The sequence below is a fragment of the Aplidium turbinatum genome, chromosome 4, assembly GCF_918807975.1.
Source record: "Aplidium turbinatum chromosome 4, kaAplTurb1.1, whole genome shotgun sequence".
In the NCBI taxonomy this organism is placed as follows: Eukaryota; Metazoa; Chordata; class Ascidiacea; order Aplousobranchia; family Polyclinidae; genus Aplidium; species Aplidium turbinatum.
In genome coordinates, this window is record NC_137475.1 from 13,105,900 (window position 1) to 13,122,792 (window position 16,893).

The following is a 16,893-nucleotide window of genomic DNA, read 5'->3' on the forward strand; positions in this document are numbered from 1 at the left end:
GGGTTAGAGCATAACTTTTGGTCTAAGTCCCCCCCCTACTTAAATGTACCAAATGTAACTGAACTTTTAAAGCCAGGATTGGACTCGTTACCCATTTAAGAACTCACCGTTAGCTTTTATTTTATTGCGAAGGCCATCATCCTCGAAGACGAGGGATAGTCATTACCAGGCGCGGATTTATAGGAGGCCCAAGGGGCCCGCCCCCCCCCCCCCCCCCGAAATTTTGTGAGGAGTTGTTGAAATTGTATGTTTCTGCATCAAATGGTTTGATATGCTTCTAAACAGCTGATATTATTCCCACGGCGGACTTAACTTATCCCGGGGGGGGGGGGGAATAATTTTTTGGTATTATTATGGTTGAAATTACCCATCGATCAGACTCCGTTATTTTCTTTCATACAACTTCAAATACATTTTAATAGTAACATTTGTTGGAGCTGATTCAGCTGAAACCAACGCTGAACCAAATGACGTCAGTTGAAACAATCTGATACCTTGAATGGCTGTTTTATAGTTTTTTAGTCTTCATTGTAATTTCAATCAATTGCCGTAGGCTATATGCCTGTAAACATACAAATATCCAATTGGTCATGGACACTGCATACAGGGTTTTAAACCAGATTTCAAGTTTACTTTGCATGCTTAGCAATTTTTGTTCCAGCTAAATTTATTTTTAAACATTAACAATTGATGAAAATGGCTGTTTTAATGGCTATTTTGTAGCATATCGTATCGGCTTGGACAACTGGATAATTCTAATTGTCTAATTCGATAAATTAGAGCGAAATATCGGTAATTCTAATCTAATTCGGTAAAAACTTGTTTGCTCCAGTTGTAATTCTTATCCAATCTCCAGTTTTGCTAAAACTTTTTTGGCAAATGGAAGGATACTGCGCTCTTATCGACGTTATACAAAGAAAATGTAATAAAACGATCAAGATCAAAGTGTCATTCCATTTCTTGAGCAGCAAAGTCGTGAAAAATTCGATTAATTCATCAATTCACTGGCGTTACAATGTATATTATGACGTTTACAAGTAATTTTGGCGCTGTGATGGTGGAATAACACTTTGATTTCGAGTTGCCACATTGGCGTTTTTATCCAACAAAAAAGATATGTGCCAACTAATTCTAATCTAGCTTAAATTCTACACTAATTTGTGAAAACTTGGGTAACTCTAATCCTAGTCTAATTTGTAAAAGCTTACATTACTCTAATTCTAATTCTAATTTAATTTCGAAAGACTACAAAAATTTTAGTTGTCCAAGCCTGTATCGTATGTCGTAGCATCATTGTTCGTGACTGTTTTATCTTTTTCTTTCTTTTAACTGATTTTCAAATTTTCTGGCCCCCCAAAAAAAACTCCTAGATCCCCGCGCCTGGAAATCACATATCAAAAACCAAAACGTTTTTTGTAGGCTATAGTTTTTTTTCTCCGAACACCACCTTTACAGATTTACCTCATATTTTTACTTTTAAATGTTCTAAGGCAGGAGTGTCCAAAGTCGACCCGAGTAGCTTCCTTGTTTCAGCTGCTTTGATAGTCAGTCATGCTGACTGAGCAAAACATAGGAAATAAGGCTGGTTATCAATTTTAACAGCTTCCAGTCTCTGATAGTATGGCAAAACATTTTATAATCTAAGATTTGTTGAATTTAGAAGTATCAATGGACTTAAAGATGTTGATGAAAGCTTTGCACAATAAGCTATAAGTTGATATTTGCCCTGTGTGGCCCCAATCTACCAAATCCACAACATGCGTGTACTGCAAATACGAAATCTTCTGTCTGGTATACTGCTTGTCTCTTATTGTCATCTTTTTCTCAGTTATTTTGGTTTATATACAAAGCATCCATTGGATACAACGGAATTAATCAAGAAAATTGAAATTCGACGTTTCAATGCAAAAAATAAAACTAAAAAATTTGATTTCGTCCATCGTCTGAGGAACACCCATTTTGCGGTGAGTTGAGTTATCGTTTTTCTTTCTCTTAGGTTTGCTGATTCAACTTTGCGATAAAAACTAACCTTGTGAAGTGTAGCCTCTACATCGAATAAATGGAGAGGTTGAAGCTTTCATCAAGCAAAGAAAATAACAAACTCAGGGAAAGATCATTTCTTGAGAATAGGGATTTTCAGTTAAATGATTTTTATATTTATTGATATATTTATTCTAGAATCGAATAAAATCTGATGTTGCAATCTCTCAACCAACAAACGTTCCAGTAGTGACAGACAAATACGAGCATCTTATCGATTGGACTTTTCCTTTGAAATTTTCTGTGAAATCTCCTAAACCTGCTTTTAAGCTGGGTAAGCTGAAAGGATCAGCTGATTTTATCATAGGAATTCCATCAGTAAAGGTAAACTTAAAATACTATTCAGCCGATATTGCAGTCACATATTATATTTACAGCCTTTCTTACGTACTGACTACTGAGTGAAGGCTACAGTTATTACTTAGCCGTAAAACACTGTCATACCACTGTTACAAAAAGTGCAATACTTATTGCACCTTAAGAACATCAAAACTCAGCTGCAACGATGTTTTTAGTCATCTGTTACGAAAATAATCAAGAAGCGTTTCTCATGCATAGAGATAAACCACCAAAACGACAAGCAAATAAAAAGTATGCTTCAAACAAGCTTTGTATTGTCCAGATTCGTGACGTTTTATTATTTGTATGATATGATTTTGGTTAGACGGACAACTTTGTAAGAAATCATATTTCATCACAATAGTATACGTATTTTTATAAGTTATTCAGTAAAATCATTTTTTATAGGCACGTTTAACCATAAATTTATTAAAAACTAATTCAAACCTGCATTCAAAAAATGACAAAACTACGTTAGGCTATATAATTTTTTTTTAAATTCCAAAAAGTTTGGATTTAAGTTTGTAACCAAGTAGGCTACTGTAAGACTATCTGTAAGCTTTTACAAAATGTAGTTGTAGTTTATTGTATAGCTAATGAGTTAGATTTAAACGCATTGTTGGCCTTCTTGTCCCTCAGCAAAATACCCGCAGCGTAAACATAAACTCAGGTGAGTGGCGTTACGGATATAAGTTTTCAAGTGGTTTTCATTGTATTTCTCACACGTCACACGAAAACCCCTAATTGTGAAGACGACTCAGTGCATGCTCAATTGCTCATCTTCATTTACTTTAACCGAAATTTGATATGGTCTACTTTAACAGTTTACATTTTGAGTTTAGCATAGGGCCGCTTGTTTTTACCAATCCACCATTTTGTTGTGTTTTAGTACGCTAGTGCTAGGAAACCCATGTAAAAACGCTTAATTAGCTTCAAAGCTATTAAGTTCAAGCTCTAACTCAAACCTTATCAAGTTGTAATTTTGATGCTATAGCTTTAAATCCATCAACCATTCATTTACTGGCTCTGACTTTAGATAAAATTCATTCGTTTTCCGATTTAGCCAATTAGCTATAGGCTATAGCCATATTTAGCCTAGATAAAGTGAGGAAAATACTTACCGCAAATGTGACTATAAGACGGCATATTTTACTCTACTTTACTCTACTTATTTTACTTACTGGAGTTTTTTATTTGGATAAATCATAAGAAAATGATATTTTAACTTACGGTTATTTCCAGCGCTAATAGATTACTTGGTTACCGCGGTAAACCAACACTATTCACTGAATAGAATAAATAGAAAGAAATTTTAATTCCTTGTTTTCGAAACCTACCTTATTTTACTTGCAGTTCATGCTTCTCCATCTTCCTTGCTAATTCTATGGTCATGTGTAATGGTTTACTGGTTACCGCTGTGCCATATTTGAAACAGAAAAGCATTAATCCTTTGTTATTTGCTGCACTATGTGCAACCAGCTTCTCCGCAATATGAAAAAACTCATTTGTTTTGTTATTGTCAGCTTTTGTAGCCTGTTTTCAAATCAAAATGAATAATGTCTTTTAGAAGGCTAATTTTTTTTACACAATCGTGACAAAACTACTACAAATGTACTGCACTTTACACTCTAGTTACTCTACCGTAGACTACTACCTACTGTATATCAAGCCAAATATTTAAGATTATTGCAATTTTGTCAACACCATAATAATTCTATTTAGAGAGATCGTGGTGATTATTTGATGGATACACTCCATTCTTTGGTTAACAATCGTAGATCTAAAACTGCGTCGTTCAAGATTGTTATTTTTCTTGGAGAAGTAAATCTCACTTACGTGAAAGAAAGAAGCCAGCAAGTATACAATTCCTTCACAACAGAGTTTGACAAGGGAAGAATGCAGGTGTGAGATTTTTTGCCTTAGAGCAGAGGTCACCAAACTACGGCCCGCGGGCCGGAACCGACCCGCGAACTGATTTCATCCGGCCCGCCACGTGCTGCGGAAACAAGAGCTGCGCTACAACTGTTAAAGAAAAAAGTGAAAAAGTTTTTTGTTAAAATTGTTCGTTCTTATAGGTCGTTGTTGTAGCCTATGTTGAATTTGTAGTTGGTGTTCAGCTTACATGTTGGTGTTCTGTTTTTATTATTAGGCCACCACAAGTGGGGACAGCCCAGGCCAAATTTGGAAAGATGTAGGCCTAATGTTTTTTCAAGAGCACGATGCTCTGTAGTGTATCACAGCAGGGGATAACTTTTCCAGCAACATTTCGATTTTCATCACAACTTTGCTATTCCACCGCTGACTTTGTTATTTATTGTGCTGAATTCAAGTCAATGGAGATTCTAAATAGTTAGATTCTAAATAGTTATTTTCGCAATTTGTATCCGGCCCGCAGCTGTTAATCTTGCAGCAATCCGGCTCTCAGAGAAAAAAGTTTGGTGACCCCTGCCTTAGAGCAATGGATTTTAATTGTAGTCACAAGAGTCGCATGCGGTCTTTGCAAATTAATATCTTGGCACACATGTATTTAAGTTTTATCGATTTCATCTTCATGTCTGGTTAAACGTAGCCTACTGTACGGTAATTATTCAGATTTTTACATACTAATAGCCTATACGTATAGGGCTATAGGCAATCGAAGACCTGAATTGCAGAACTGCTTTAGTCACATTTTGTGGAAATTTAGTTATCAGTAGGGCAACCAAAAGTCAATAAAGTCAAAATTTTTTTGCCTTGTTCAAAGTTTATAAAACGTCCACAAACTAAATTTCAGGCTGACACGAAGAGAGGTTTCAAAGTTATTAAGTAAAAAAAAAGTCAAAATTCATGGTTAGGTCAAAATTTTCTTTTAACGTAGTTTTTCTTCTCTCTATTGATAGTTTATTAAATCTACACAGATACTGATTTTTTGTTGCAATTTCTGTTGCTATTCTGACGTAATAATCGATTTGTTGCAATTTCTGAGGTAATAATCTTGTTTCGCCCACTACTGACGATTGAATATTAGCCAGCTACCCGGCTGTTGATGAGTTGGTTGCCAGGGTTAAAGCAGTGACTATTAATAACAGGTCAAGAAGAGCTAGTTTAACTTCCATTGGCCAACCTCCACAGCCAAATGTAACTAGATGGGCCTTTGGTTGAAAGCTGCTTTCTATTATTCAAGAAGTCTACCAAAAGTAAGAAATATTGTGGAAGACTTCCATGATGGTGGATTGGTGGTGTCTTGCTGCGGCGTGCTCAAGATGCTGTAAAAGCTCCCAATTTAGCTACTCACTTTGTAGAAATAGAGGAGCAGTACAGTGCACTGTTTGATATAATTCAGAAGATGGAAAACAGCCGTTACACCATTCAAGAAGCTTACCAGAAAATGAGGTCTCTTAACTTTGGTGTTGATGGCTGCCAAATTGGAAAATATATTCAAGCAAGAATCTTAAGGAGTGGCATCAAGTGCATTGTGAAAATGGGACGAGATGATATTTCACCACATTTTTATAGCCGGCTGAGGAATTCCCAAGCAACTTCTGTATCAGTAGAGAGAAGCTTCCCTATTTTAGGAAAAATTTTGGCGAGAGACAGAAACTTCAAAGGCGATAATGTGAAACATTACTTGATGTTGAAGTATAATAGTGCAGAACCCCCTCAGTAATTTCGGGATATTTGGACACTCCATATTTATCTTTTGCAGTTTTTTGAGTGACTTTCATTACCTGTTCGTTAGCTGTGGTGTCGTTGAGTCTTCCACATTTTTCTCATATTTCAATAGAAAAGAAGCTATCCTTACCTAACGGTTTGATTTCTAAATTTCACGTTTGAGTTGCAAACGAAGAAAGTTATTGGCCAAAATTAAGTCAAAATTTGTAAATTATAAAGTCAAAATTTCAAGTTTTTAGGTCAAAAAATTGGTTGCCCTAGTTATCAGCAAAACATTTTGTATGGTGGACGGTGATCAATGCTTGTCCTCGTGCAAAATTTGATATAGAAATCTGCTTAATTTCGTTAAAGCACACGCTGGTGTTTGCATAAAAACAAAAGATTAAACAACCTTGAAAAAACTTTAACTTGTTTTATCTCAAAGGTCGTATTTTGAAGTTTGTGTAATATTGTTGTTCAACTCAGGTTTTCAATTGTTGTTGAAATTACTTCAATTCGTAGCAATGTGTTATGACTGTGGCCTGGTTGTAACGCATTTTGTCTTTGATATTTTATTTTAAGTTTAATCGCCTGATAATTTCTTCAAGGCTTTTTGTGCCGTCGACCGCATGGTCGAGTTGATACTTTTTGTTTATTTGGCTGTGTAGCCTAGTAGCCTAGCCAAACAAGGAAACCAACCGCAGATAGACCAACAGTGTTGCAGCTTTATTCTACAATATACCCTAACAGAAAACATCTGTATAACGTAGTCACGTATATTACAGTACATTGCAGGGTTTCCAAAGATGCGGTCCGCAAACCATTTGTGGTCCGTGACGACTACGCAGGTGGTCCGTAACGATAGAACAAAAAATATAAACAAATTCACACGTATATTGTATTACATTGCACAGAAAGGCTACGTGCACTGTCAAAATAATTAATTGCCAATATAAATACAACTAAGTTATTGGTCCAGAGTTACCATGGACTCTGACATATGAGTTTGCCTGTCACAAATAGCTCTGAGAATTGATAAAGTGTGCAATAAAATACAGCCCCATCCGTAATTTATAAACCGAATGTGGAACTCGCATTGGAATGCTTCCCTTCACTTCTTCGTATTTTATTGATTATCCTTCCAGGCTGGTTGAACGGAATAGTTGATGTAAAATATGATTGGGCAGTAACGTAAACAGGGAGGTCTAGGAGGTACTTTTGAATCCGACCCGGCATGATTTTAGGGTCCAGTAACCTTTCTAACAGTCCCGGGAATTAAAGAAACCACTGCGTATTGTTTGGATATAATGCATCTTCTTAGAAATGTCTTGATTTGGGACCCGAAGATTTTCTTGCTACCTGGCCCAAATTATTCTCTCAACGGTCCTGTGATTGGGGCATACGCAAAAACAAATTCACTAATAGTGATAGGCTACATTGTACTAATAAGTTTGAGAAACCCTATAGGCTAATGCAGTAGGCTACTTCACATCTCTAAATTGAGTACAGTCTACTGGCAACACTTTAACAAAGTTAAGCATTTTTGTAAAAGTATATACCAAAAGTTTAACAAACAAATAAAGCATGCAAAAAAGCTTGTGAAAAATACTTGAATGGCGAGTGCACTTCAATCGAAAAATTGTATAATCTCAGTCCAAGAGAAACACATCAAAGAATCAAGACGTTAACTGCAGGGCACAATTCTACGTCAAAGTCAGGATTTTTTAAGAGTAAAACAGGTGAAATACTAATGGAAGAAAATGAAATAGGCCTACAACAGGAGTATTTATCTGATTTATATGATGATCCAGATCGAACTGTAAAACCTTTCAAATTTCGTGAAGCATTGTCAGGACCAAAGATTCTAAAAAGTGAAATTGAACATACCATAAAACATACTAAATTGAATAAGGCTGCGGGGCCAGAAGAGATCAGTAGGCTACTGGGATGCTAAAAACACTGGAACATGTAGGTGTGGATGCATTGCATGCACTCTTCAATAACATAGCCTATATGATTCCGGAGAGATGCCTTTGCCTACCGATATGTGGTCACAGTGGAAAACCATATATCTCCGTGGGAAACTTGCAACATAAAATTCCCAAATTCTTCGTCTGTATGCGATGACACCGAAGAAACATACTTCTGAAAGCCTCTTCACGAATTGTATTTCAGAAAGCACAGCAACACTGGCTGTTACAAAAATAGAGCAACACGGTACGCTCTAACAAAAAACAACTTGTCACCACAAAACAGATTTCTGGATAAAAGACAGAAATTTCGTCTAATTGGTAAGCACAAGCAAAACAGTTTTAATATTCGACCAACCTTTCCAGCGACAATTCTAAAATGATGAAACTCTTTGAGATATTTCAAAGGCACATAACTTGCGTCTGTGACGTAACAGTCGATATGTATTGTGAAGCAATTCCACAGGTGTTAAAAAGAAATGATGCAATGTTCACAGGTGTTACAAAAGAATGATGAAATCTCTGCTCATTTTTTAGCAATATTCCATGACGTAAGACGCCAGGTTAAGTAGACTTGAACGGTTTTATGTGACGTTTGATTGGGGAACGATTGTCCGTAACAAGATGAACAAATCAATTTTATAGCATTACCTAAAAAAGAGGAGAACAAAGGAATGTGAAAACCACCGCACAATCAGCTTGACATCACATATTACAAAAATTCTACTACGCATTATCATGAACCGAGTCAAGAACAAATTCAACAATGAAATTGCTGAAGAACAATACGGATTCATTCCAGACCGCGGTACAAGAAATGCTGTAGCCTAGTCCAGTGGCGGATTCAGAACGTAATTTATGGGTGGGCCTAGGAAATATCTTGGTGGGCCTTCACCAGTAATGCCACGGCGGTCCAGGCATACAACAACGTAGTGTTACCGGAGCTTCTACACAAGGCAGGAGTCTCCTAAGTTTCGAGTTAAAAAGTCGATTATGTCATCATAATCCGAACTGTCAAATGAGTTGTCTTTCAAAAGACAAAAGTGTCAAGTTGTTAAGGCGTCAAGTCAGCATGGATAATCTCAAGCGCGTTTGGATCCTGTTTGCAGGGCGTAGCAACAAAGACCGTGGCCCTCTCCGAACATAAGTCCGGGGCCCCTTCCAACGCAGAAACTGAAATGTGGTATTTATTTTACACAACATGCAGGGTTCATATTATGCATACGCAGTAGAGGGCACAGTTCCGCTAACCGCTAATTGCGAAGCTAACGCTTTGGTTAGCGCGGTGGTTCCCAACCGGGGGGGAATTCCCCACTAGGGGGGAGTTTTGCAATTTTAAGGGGAAAATTTTGTTTTAGGATTGTAAACCTTTTTAAGCCTAGTAAGTTGGCCTAGACTAGAGCGTTAAGAGGAAATTATTATTAGATTAACTCCCGATTATTTAAGCAACTGTGTGCTGACATGGCTGCAGACCATCACGTAGACCTACTTCTGTTTCATGCAAATACTCGATGGCTTTCAAGAGGAAACGTAACTAAGCGAGTGTTTGAGCTTAAATTATTTTTTGACCTTTAAATAAACCTGGAATTTGTTTCATTGCTGTATGATGACAGATGGATTAGATTCCTTGCTTGTTTGGTTGAGGTCCATTGAATAAACTAAACGTATTCAATCAATATACGGTATTCAATCGTCATCTCCGTTTAAACCAGATTGCGCATCGACATGGGTTATCTGTATCCATGAGCCATTGACATGATATTGATACCATGTGAATTTACAAACTGTACTGCTTCCATGCTGGCTCAAGGCAGGTTGGAAGAGAATGGTTCATTTATGCCAGTGTCAATAGAAGATTGTCTTAGGTGCTAGAAGGCTCTGCTGTTCTGGTCGCGGGGTGACTACGTTTTGTCTGGCCTCTACTTTTCGACCAGTCTGGCTTGGGTGGCTCTTCCAGGAGCAGATGCCAATACCACTCAGCATTTAAAGATGCTTTGGAAGCTTTCACCAGCAAGCTTGATAATTGAAAGAGAAAAGTTAGAATGAACGATGGAACATGTTACCATCATGTTTAAAGAATTATCATCGGTGCTGGTTGTTGACAGCAAAGAACAAGTTCTTCCAGAGTTGGAAAAAGAATTGATTTTGTAACATCTTACAGCATTAGAACTGGAATTCATTCGATATTTTCCTGAAATTTATGACGATGAGCTTGATTTAATACGAAATTCATTCATATTGTTGATGGAAAAACTTCCCGATAAATTGCAGGATGAATTTTTAAAACTTAAATCCGATTCTCGCGCAAGAGACTTATTCAGAGAAAAATCAATCACTGGATTTTGGTCATTAATGTGTACTCGTGTAATTCCTATCCCAAAGTGGCAGAGAAAGCTATGCCTATTCGAAGTATTCTTCCGTTTGCTTCCACTTATCTATGCGGATCAGGTTTTTTAACTCTTGCAAATGAAAACAAACAGAGAAACAGATTGGACGTGGAGAATGATATTCGTTGTGCTCTTCCAACACTCTTCCACCACATTCGTGAGTTATCGAAACAAAAAATCGCAAGCTTCACACAGACTGATGCACTGACTTGTATTCTGAATTTGAATAAAATACTTTTCAGAAACGTTCTTCATTAATTAAATTATTTAAGTATGAAAAAAAATATTAAAGCCTAAAAAGCTTATTACTAGTGAAAGTTTAGTTTATCCTCCAAGACTTAGATTAAAGTATTAATGTAAACGAGTTTTTAACAAACTAAATTTATAGGGGGAAATTTAGATTTGAATATCGACTAAAAGGGTCTACCGGATAAAAAAAAATTGGGAACCACTGGGTTAGCGGATTAGCATTTTAGCTAATGTTTAGAAATTTTAACGGACTCGTTAGCGAAAGTAAATTTATTGGAAATCCGCTGATTTCTTTGTTGAAAGTTAATTTTTACATTATCTGCGCCCACCACTGTGTGTACATAGGTCTACAGTGACAGTGTTTACATATATTCCATATAATTACGCAAAGCGCTTCTTTCGAGCCTTGTTCTGCGCAAATTGTAGTGGGTCATAGTCCAGGGATTTGGCAATCTTGTTTTCGATGGTAATTGCAACAGCAGAGAGCCTGTCATCTGTCACGGTTAAGCGCAGAATATTCTTGATCAGTTTCATTTTGCTGATCGTCCGTTCAGCACTGGCGACATAGTAACTGGTGTGGTCGGTCAGAAGAATTCTGATGCAAATGCAAAGATTCGGATATATCTCCTGAAGGCTGTTCTTGTACGTTAAAAAAATGCTTGCCGTGACAAGTCCTCTCTCTTTCTCGATGACATAAATAAAAGGATTCAATTCCATCATTAGTTCGTTAGTATAAATGTCTCCCATTTTTCTTTTATTTTTTTTGCAGTGATTGTCCAGTTTCATTAGTGAATGGAATAATTTCCTGGCACCTAGTGAATAGAATAATTTCCTGGCAACAAGACTTCAACAATCGGAAAACTTCACTCTGCCAATCTCGGTAACCGGCCCTGCGTCAAGAGCCTCTACAAGTATATGAAACTACTAGGAATAACCAATCAAGGCTTTGTCAGTCCGAGGATAAAGATTCAAAACCAACCAACCCAACCATTTTCTCTGAGACGCTTCTTCAGGCTGCTAGCGTTGTACAGAAATTCAAACAACTTGTACTACCACTCCACGAGTTGGTTAAAGCGCAAGAAACAGAAGACATGGCCTGATCAGTGAGAACAAGAAAAAATTGGATTTGAATTTTTCTTCAGCAGAAAGACGACTCGAATCATCAGCACATTCGTAACCAAACATTCTCTTCCTACGTCGTACCATGTTTTTTTTTAAACACCTGCTCAATACCAATAAGCTCTGCTATTTCGCGTGCATTTGTGACCACGTGGTTAGCCTATATCCTGTATTTCGATAGTCTTCCAAAAACTTCGGCGGATGGGCCCTCATTCGTTGCGGCGCCCCCTCCGATCGGAGGGTTCGGAGGGCGGTTGCTACGCCTCTGCCTGTTTGTTGCGGAGAAAAGTCTCTCAACGCTGCAGGACGTGGAAGACAGTGTTATGATGGTCTTTAAAACCCTGTTCCTGTTCGGGAAAATGTCAGTAGGGCAGCTGTCCAGTAGGCTACTTCCATTAATGTGGGAAAGTTTTCCCTATCCATTTTCCGTCTAATGTGTTGAATCAATACAGCATGTTCAGCATCTGCGATCTCAATGCCATACAGTGCACATGGACCATTTAGAATATTTTTTTCGCCAAAGTGGCAGATCCAGGTGCGAAAGAGGCCGCTGCTCTCATTAATCTATACGTGTCGTCCATAAACTCCGTTATCTGCCGGTCAAGAATAAAGTTCCACAACGCCCTTAAATCTTCATTGCTCTTGACAGCCGACGTTTTTCCCAGCGTTGTGGTGACAACAAACTTGTGAAACTTCGAAGGCAGCTTGCGTTCACGAGAAGCAGTCACGTCCACGCCTTTTGTGTAAATTGTTTATGGGCTGTTAAAGTGGTATCATGCTGTGAAATATCATGCCACAGACTATTCAGTGCCACTTGGTTGTTCTAGTGTTAAACATTAGTATGTTTTTTTTTTCATGAATCTAATTTTGAGTGGGCCCACTGTCAATCTGGTTGGGCCTGTACCAATCAGGCCCACCCGGTAGATCCGCCCCTGTAGCCTACTTGTATTAAAAAATATCGCACAAAAATCATTTGAAATGAAGAAAGATTTGTACATCGATTTCATTGAAGAAAGCTTTCGACCGAGTGAAACATACCAAATTACTGGAAATGCCAGATAACATTGGAATTGACGAAAAGAGTCTACGTATTATTCAAAACCTTTACGTTTGTCGTCGTGTGAGCCTCTGGGGCCGAGGGTCTATCCTTTTACCACCCCAGATTCACGATGTTCCCGGACTACACTGGAAGACTGCTAGAGAGCAGCCAGTCTTTGGTTTCATCATCCATGACACGCAGACCTTCCGCTTCATTAGGTGGCTTGAAGAAGGAGCAGTCATTGATGATGTGGTCTGCGGTCTGTCCTCGGCACCACTTCACAGGAGGAGGAGGAAGAGGCCATTCTCCATGACGCATGGTTGAGCGGAAAAGCCCGACGCCCGTACGGAGACGATTGAGGTGCACCCATGCCTGTCTTGGCAGTGATAGACCAATGGGGCGTGTGACGGCGATGAACGAATAGAGTCTGGTGGCGGTTGACTTCCACCCAGAACTATATTTATGGTCCGCCCAAGCAGCCGCAGAGATGTCCTGTACATCAGCCTCGTTCATGAGGTTTTCGTAGATCAAAATGCCAATAAAGCTCAATCACAACATCAGCGATTTGGATATCAACCAAGAGAGGCGTTAGACAAGGATGCGTACTCTCTCCAAGCCTTTTTTCATCATACAGTGAGGTCATCCTCCGATGTCTTGAAGATAAAGCTGGCGTAAATATTGGGGAAACTAACTTGAATAATCTGAGGTATGCTGATGACACTGTCTTGGTGGCTGATTTGGAAAAAAAACTACAAAATTTGTTAACCAAAGTAAATGAAAGAAGTAAAGAATTTGTTAACAGTCTGATTAACAGTCTCATCGCTTGACACGGACATTGACAAGCTCAGTGGAATATGCAAATCTGTGAAGCATTGGGTATATTTTCTGAAAGTTTTTATTGCACCAAAACGATAGTATATCTTCAGGTGTCATAGATTTTGGGAATTTTGTAGTTATTGCTGTTAACAGCTTAACTCACTGGCATCAATGCTTGACTGGCTGGCAATGCCTGCTTGATTGCACCAACCTATTGCAAAATTTGCAACAAGCTCTTGCGACGACTTTGCAAATGCAAGTCCGTATTTCCAGAAGAGCTCATCAAACATGTGGTTTTAATGCATCAGAGCGACTTTGTCGTTGATTATCTTTATTAAAAAAAAAGAAAAACTTCCAAAACTTTTAAAAAACTATAAGAACCCGTAAAAGCTGCGCCACAGACGACTACCTACTTCGCCCAGTGACGATCGGTGAGGGAAAGCTCCTTATACTAGGTTTAACTGCTTATTATTTTCATTACGTCTATTTTAACTTGAAAATTACTGTATTCGTAACTAGAATTACTCGTAACGCTTGTGAGTAGTCTAAGTCCTCACCAAACCGCATGTCTTGCCTATAAATGTCAATTAACGCAAACGCTCCTGTCAGAAACAACCACTGAGGCTCCAGGGCAGCAACTTTCACAGTTGCTTTCCCCACGTTCAAAAACGTCAAAAAACGCCTTCGTTTTATCCAATCCTCACTCATTTTGCAAAACGTCACCAGCTGCTTAGCCAATCAGATGTGTTATGGTTAGAGTTGCTTTCCCAGTGACGTCAATGCGTACATTCGCTAGACTAACTCGTCATACGCACAGAATGGTCTCTCGTCACGGTACACGCACAGCATCATAAAGGCGAAAAGATTGTTGCTGTTTTTTGATGTCTCTTCGCCATGTACTTTAGCCTACTGTACTAGCTGTCATAGTCATGCCTTTGCCCTTTTTACAGCGTTGATATAACGTTACTTCGCCAATGAACGTTCAGGTGCGGATGCAATATTTAGTTCGTTAAGTATCTAATCTATACGAAGGAGGCAAACTTATCCAGCTTTTTGTACAAATTGCTTGCGGTTGTAATGTTTAGGCCTAAGTGTTAGTTTTTGTAGTGTAGGCCTAACTGAATATCTGAGAATGAACATTCATGACGAATTAAATATTTAGACAACTATTATTCCATGTCTGACACTGGATTTTGGTCCTGCAACGTTAAAATTAAGATTGTTCATGACTTCTAAACATTAAATGGATGTATGATTACGACATAGGCGAAGCACAATTTGACAGATTTTTATTTTTGATTTGTTTTGGAAGTGCTCTCAGAGCTCACCAAATTGGAAGTGTTTTTCAAAAATTTCTGGAGGAGGCCCCCAGACGCCCCGCTTCAGCTTCACTGGGACGCCGAGTGCCGAAGTCGACAACAACATTTTTTCCTTGTACATTTTTACTAACAAAAAAGAATTTCATAAATGCAAACGTTTTGTAAAGAAAACGTTGAGCTTGTTCAGCTCAATAGCTCAGTTGGTTAGCGCGTGATTTCTGGAATGAAGAAGCTTCAAGATCAAGCGGCACTGGTTCGAATCTCGGGGTGTGCGCTGGAGCAACGCATTTCAGGACTGCTCTTCATTCAGCGGCACCTAATGGATGAAATAACTCCCCGGCAACAACACTTCAACAATCGGAAACTTCACTCTGTCAATCTCGGTAACCGGCCCTGCGTCAAAAGCCTCTACAACTATGCGAAACTACCAGGAATAATCCATCAAGGCTTTGTCAGTCCGAAAATAAAGATTCAAAACCAAACCAAACATATTTGTGTGAGCAGACGTTCTCGGTAATGAACTTAAACTAGAACCGCTTGAGATCAAAACTGAGCCACTGCTGCATGCGTGATGAATTATGCTTGCTCACCACAAACCTCGAACCAAATTTGACCTAGGTGATGGGTATTGAAATCGATAGCCACTTTAACAAGTCGAAATTCTGCCACTGAAATTGACTAGAATGAAACCGCCAACCAATCATAAGCTACGGTTTAGTGACGTAAAAAATGGCGAAAAGAAGATCATAGAAAGCAAATTAAGTGATGGATTTTTTGTCAGCTGGTTGGCTTAGGGGTTAGGGTTAGAGCTAGAAAGTAGTCATTTCATTGACGCGTGTTCGATTCTCACCACTGCTATTGCTCTTTTTCTTCTGTAATTACCAAATAAAGTTCAAAACAAGCATTAACTCTCTGGATGAGTGCTAGAAGGGTCACAATTGGACGGTAGCCTCTTATAACACGTTCTGATTGGTTGGCGGTTGCATTGTAGTCAATTTCAGTGGCAGAATTTCGACTTGTTAAAGTGGCTACCGTTACGTAATATTTGAACGTTCCCCTAGTGCTAAGTTATGTTGACTAAGGAATTTATTAGAAGCAAGCTTGCACGCCACTGTCATATTTTGTACAAACTAAAAACAATTCAATTTTCCAACAGCTGTCCTGAGTCTTATTTCCAGCATTAGTTAACGTCATTTTCGCAGTCTATCCCACACAGGCACAAGTCGGTGCAGGTCAAGCAGGGAGGTCAAGTTGTTCCTTTGACACGAACATCTCTGGGTGAGCAGTTGGTTTTGCATTGGCATCGGTCTAGCTGAATAATGGCTTGTGGTGCAGGTAGAATCTTTGTGGTGATAGGTGAAATCCCACTTTCATGCTGATGGTAGCCATGCCGAAGTGGATCAAGGAGCTGTTGCCACATGACAGTGGCTTGGCACCAGACACGACTCTGAACTCGCACGCGTTCAACGTGCTCCTCTAATGCACCAATTGTTGGAGGCAAGTTTTGATTCTCCGCCAAGTTCTTGCAAAACAGGTGCCATCTCAGTTCTGGAATGTTGTTTATGTGGACACCCTTCGGGCAGTAGGCTACATCGCGCAGACAAAGTTGGCCAGCATTTTTTTCACATTCTGAGGTAGTCTGCCATCTTCAGGTAACTGTACTATTAGTGAACTGATCGTTTCCATTCCAGCCTTCAAGTACTGTTGGAATTGGAACCACTTGGTTTTTTCAAATCCTGAAAATCTGCCAACATTATGAGCTACACTGAAAGTATGGAATAAGGGTAATGCTTTCGCCTTCTCTTGTCCTAGAGCTCTCCATATTGGTGCGATCACCAGTGTACCTGATAGCATGGAAATGGACGAGTGTTTGCAGAGTTGGTCGTAGTTTGCAACAGCAAGGACAAGAACGTCTGTGTCCAGACTGAAGAAGACTAACTGCGCACCAGGACTCCGATGTGATGCTGATGCTGCGAGGCAGATCA

The 16,893-nt window shown here is 38.9% G+C and overlaps 1 protein-coding gene across 2 annotated transcripts in view; it reads left to right on the plus strand.

Moving 5' to 3' along the window:
* Positions 1-1,668: 1,668 nt before the first annotated feature.
* Positions 1,669-16,893, plus strand: part of LOC145769397 (alpha-1,3-mannosyl-glycoprotein 4-beta-N-acetylglucosaminyltransferase A-like) — a 44,633-nt gene continuing 29,408 nt past the window's right edge. For both annotated transcript variants that reach the window (XM_082581018.1, XM_082581019.1), the window contains exons 1-3: positions 1,669-1,964; positions 2,179-2,364; positions 4,102-4,281. In XM_082581018.1, the coding sequence (XP_082437144.1) occupies positions 1,758-1,964; positions 2,179-2,364; positions 4,102-4,281 (573 nt within the window). In that variant the 5' untranslated portion in view covers positions 1,669-1,757. The remainder of the gene's footprint in view (positions 1,965-2,178; positions 2,365-4,101; positions 4,282-16,893) is intronic.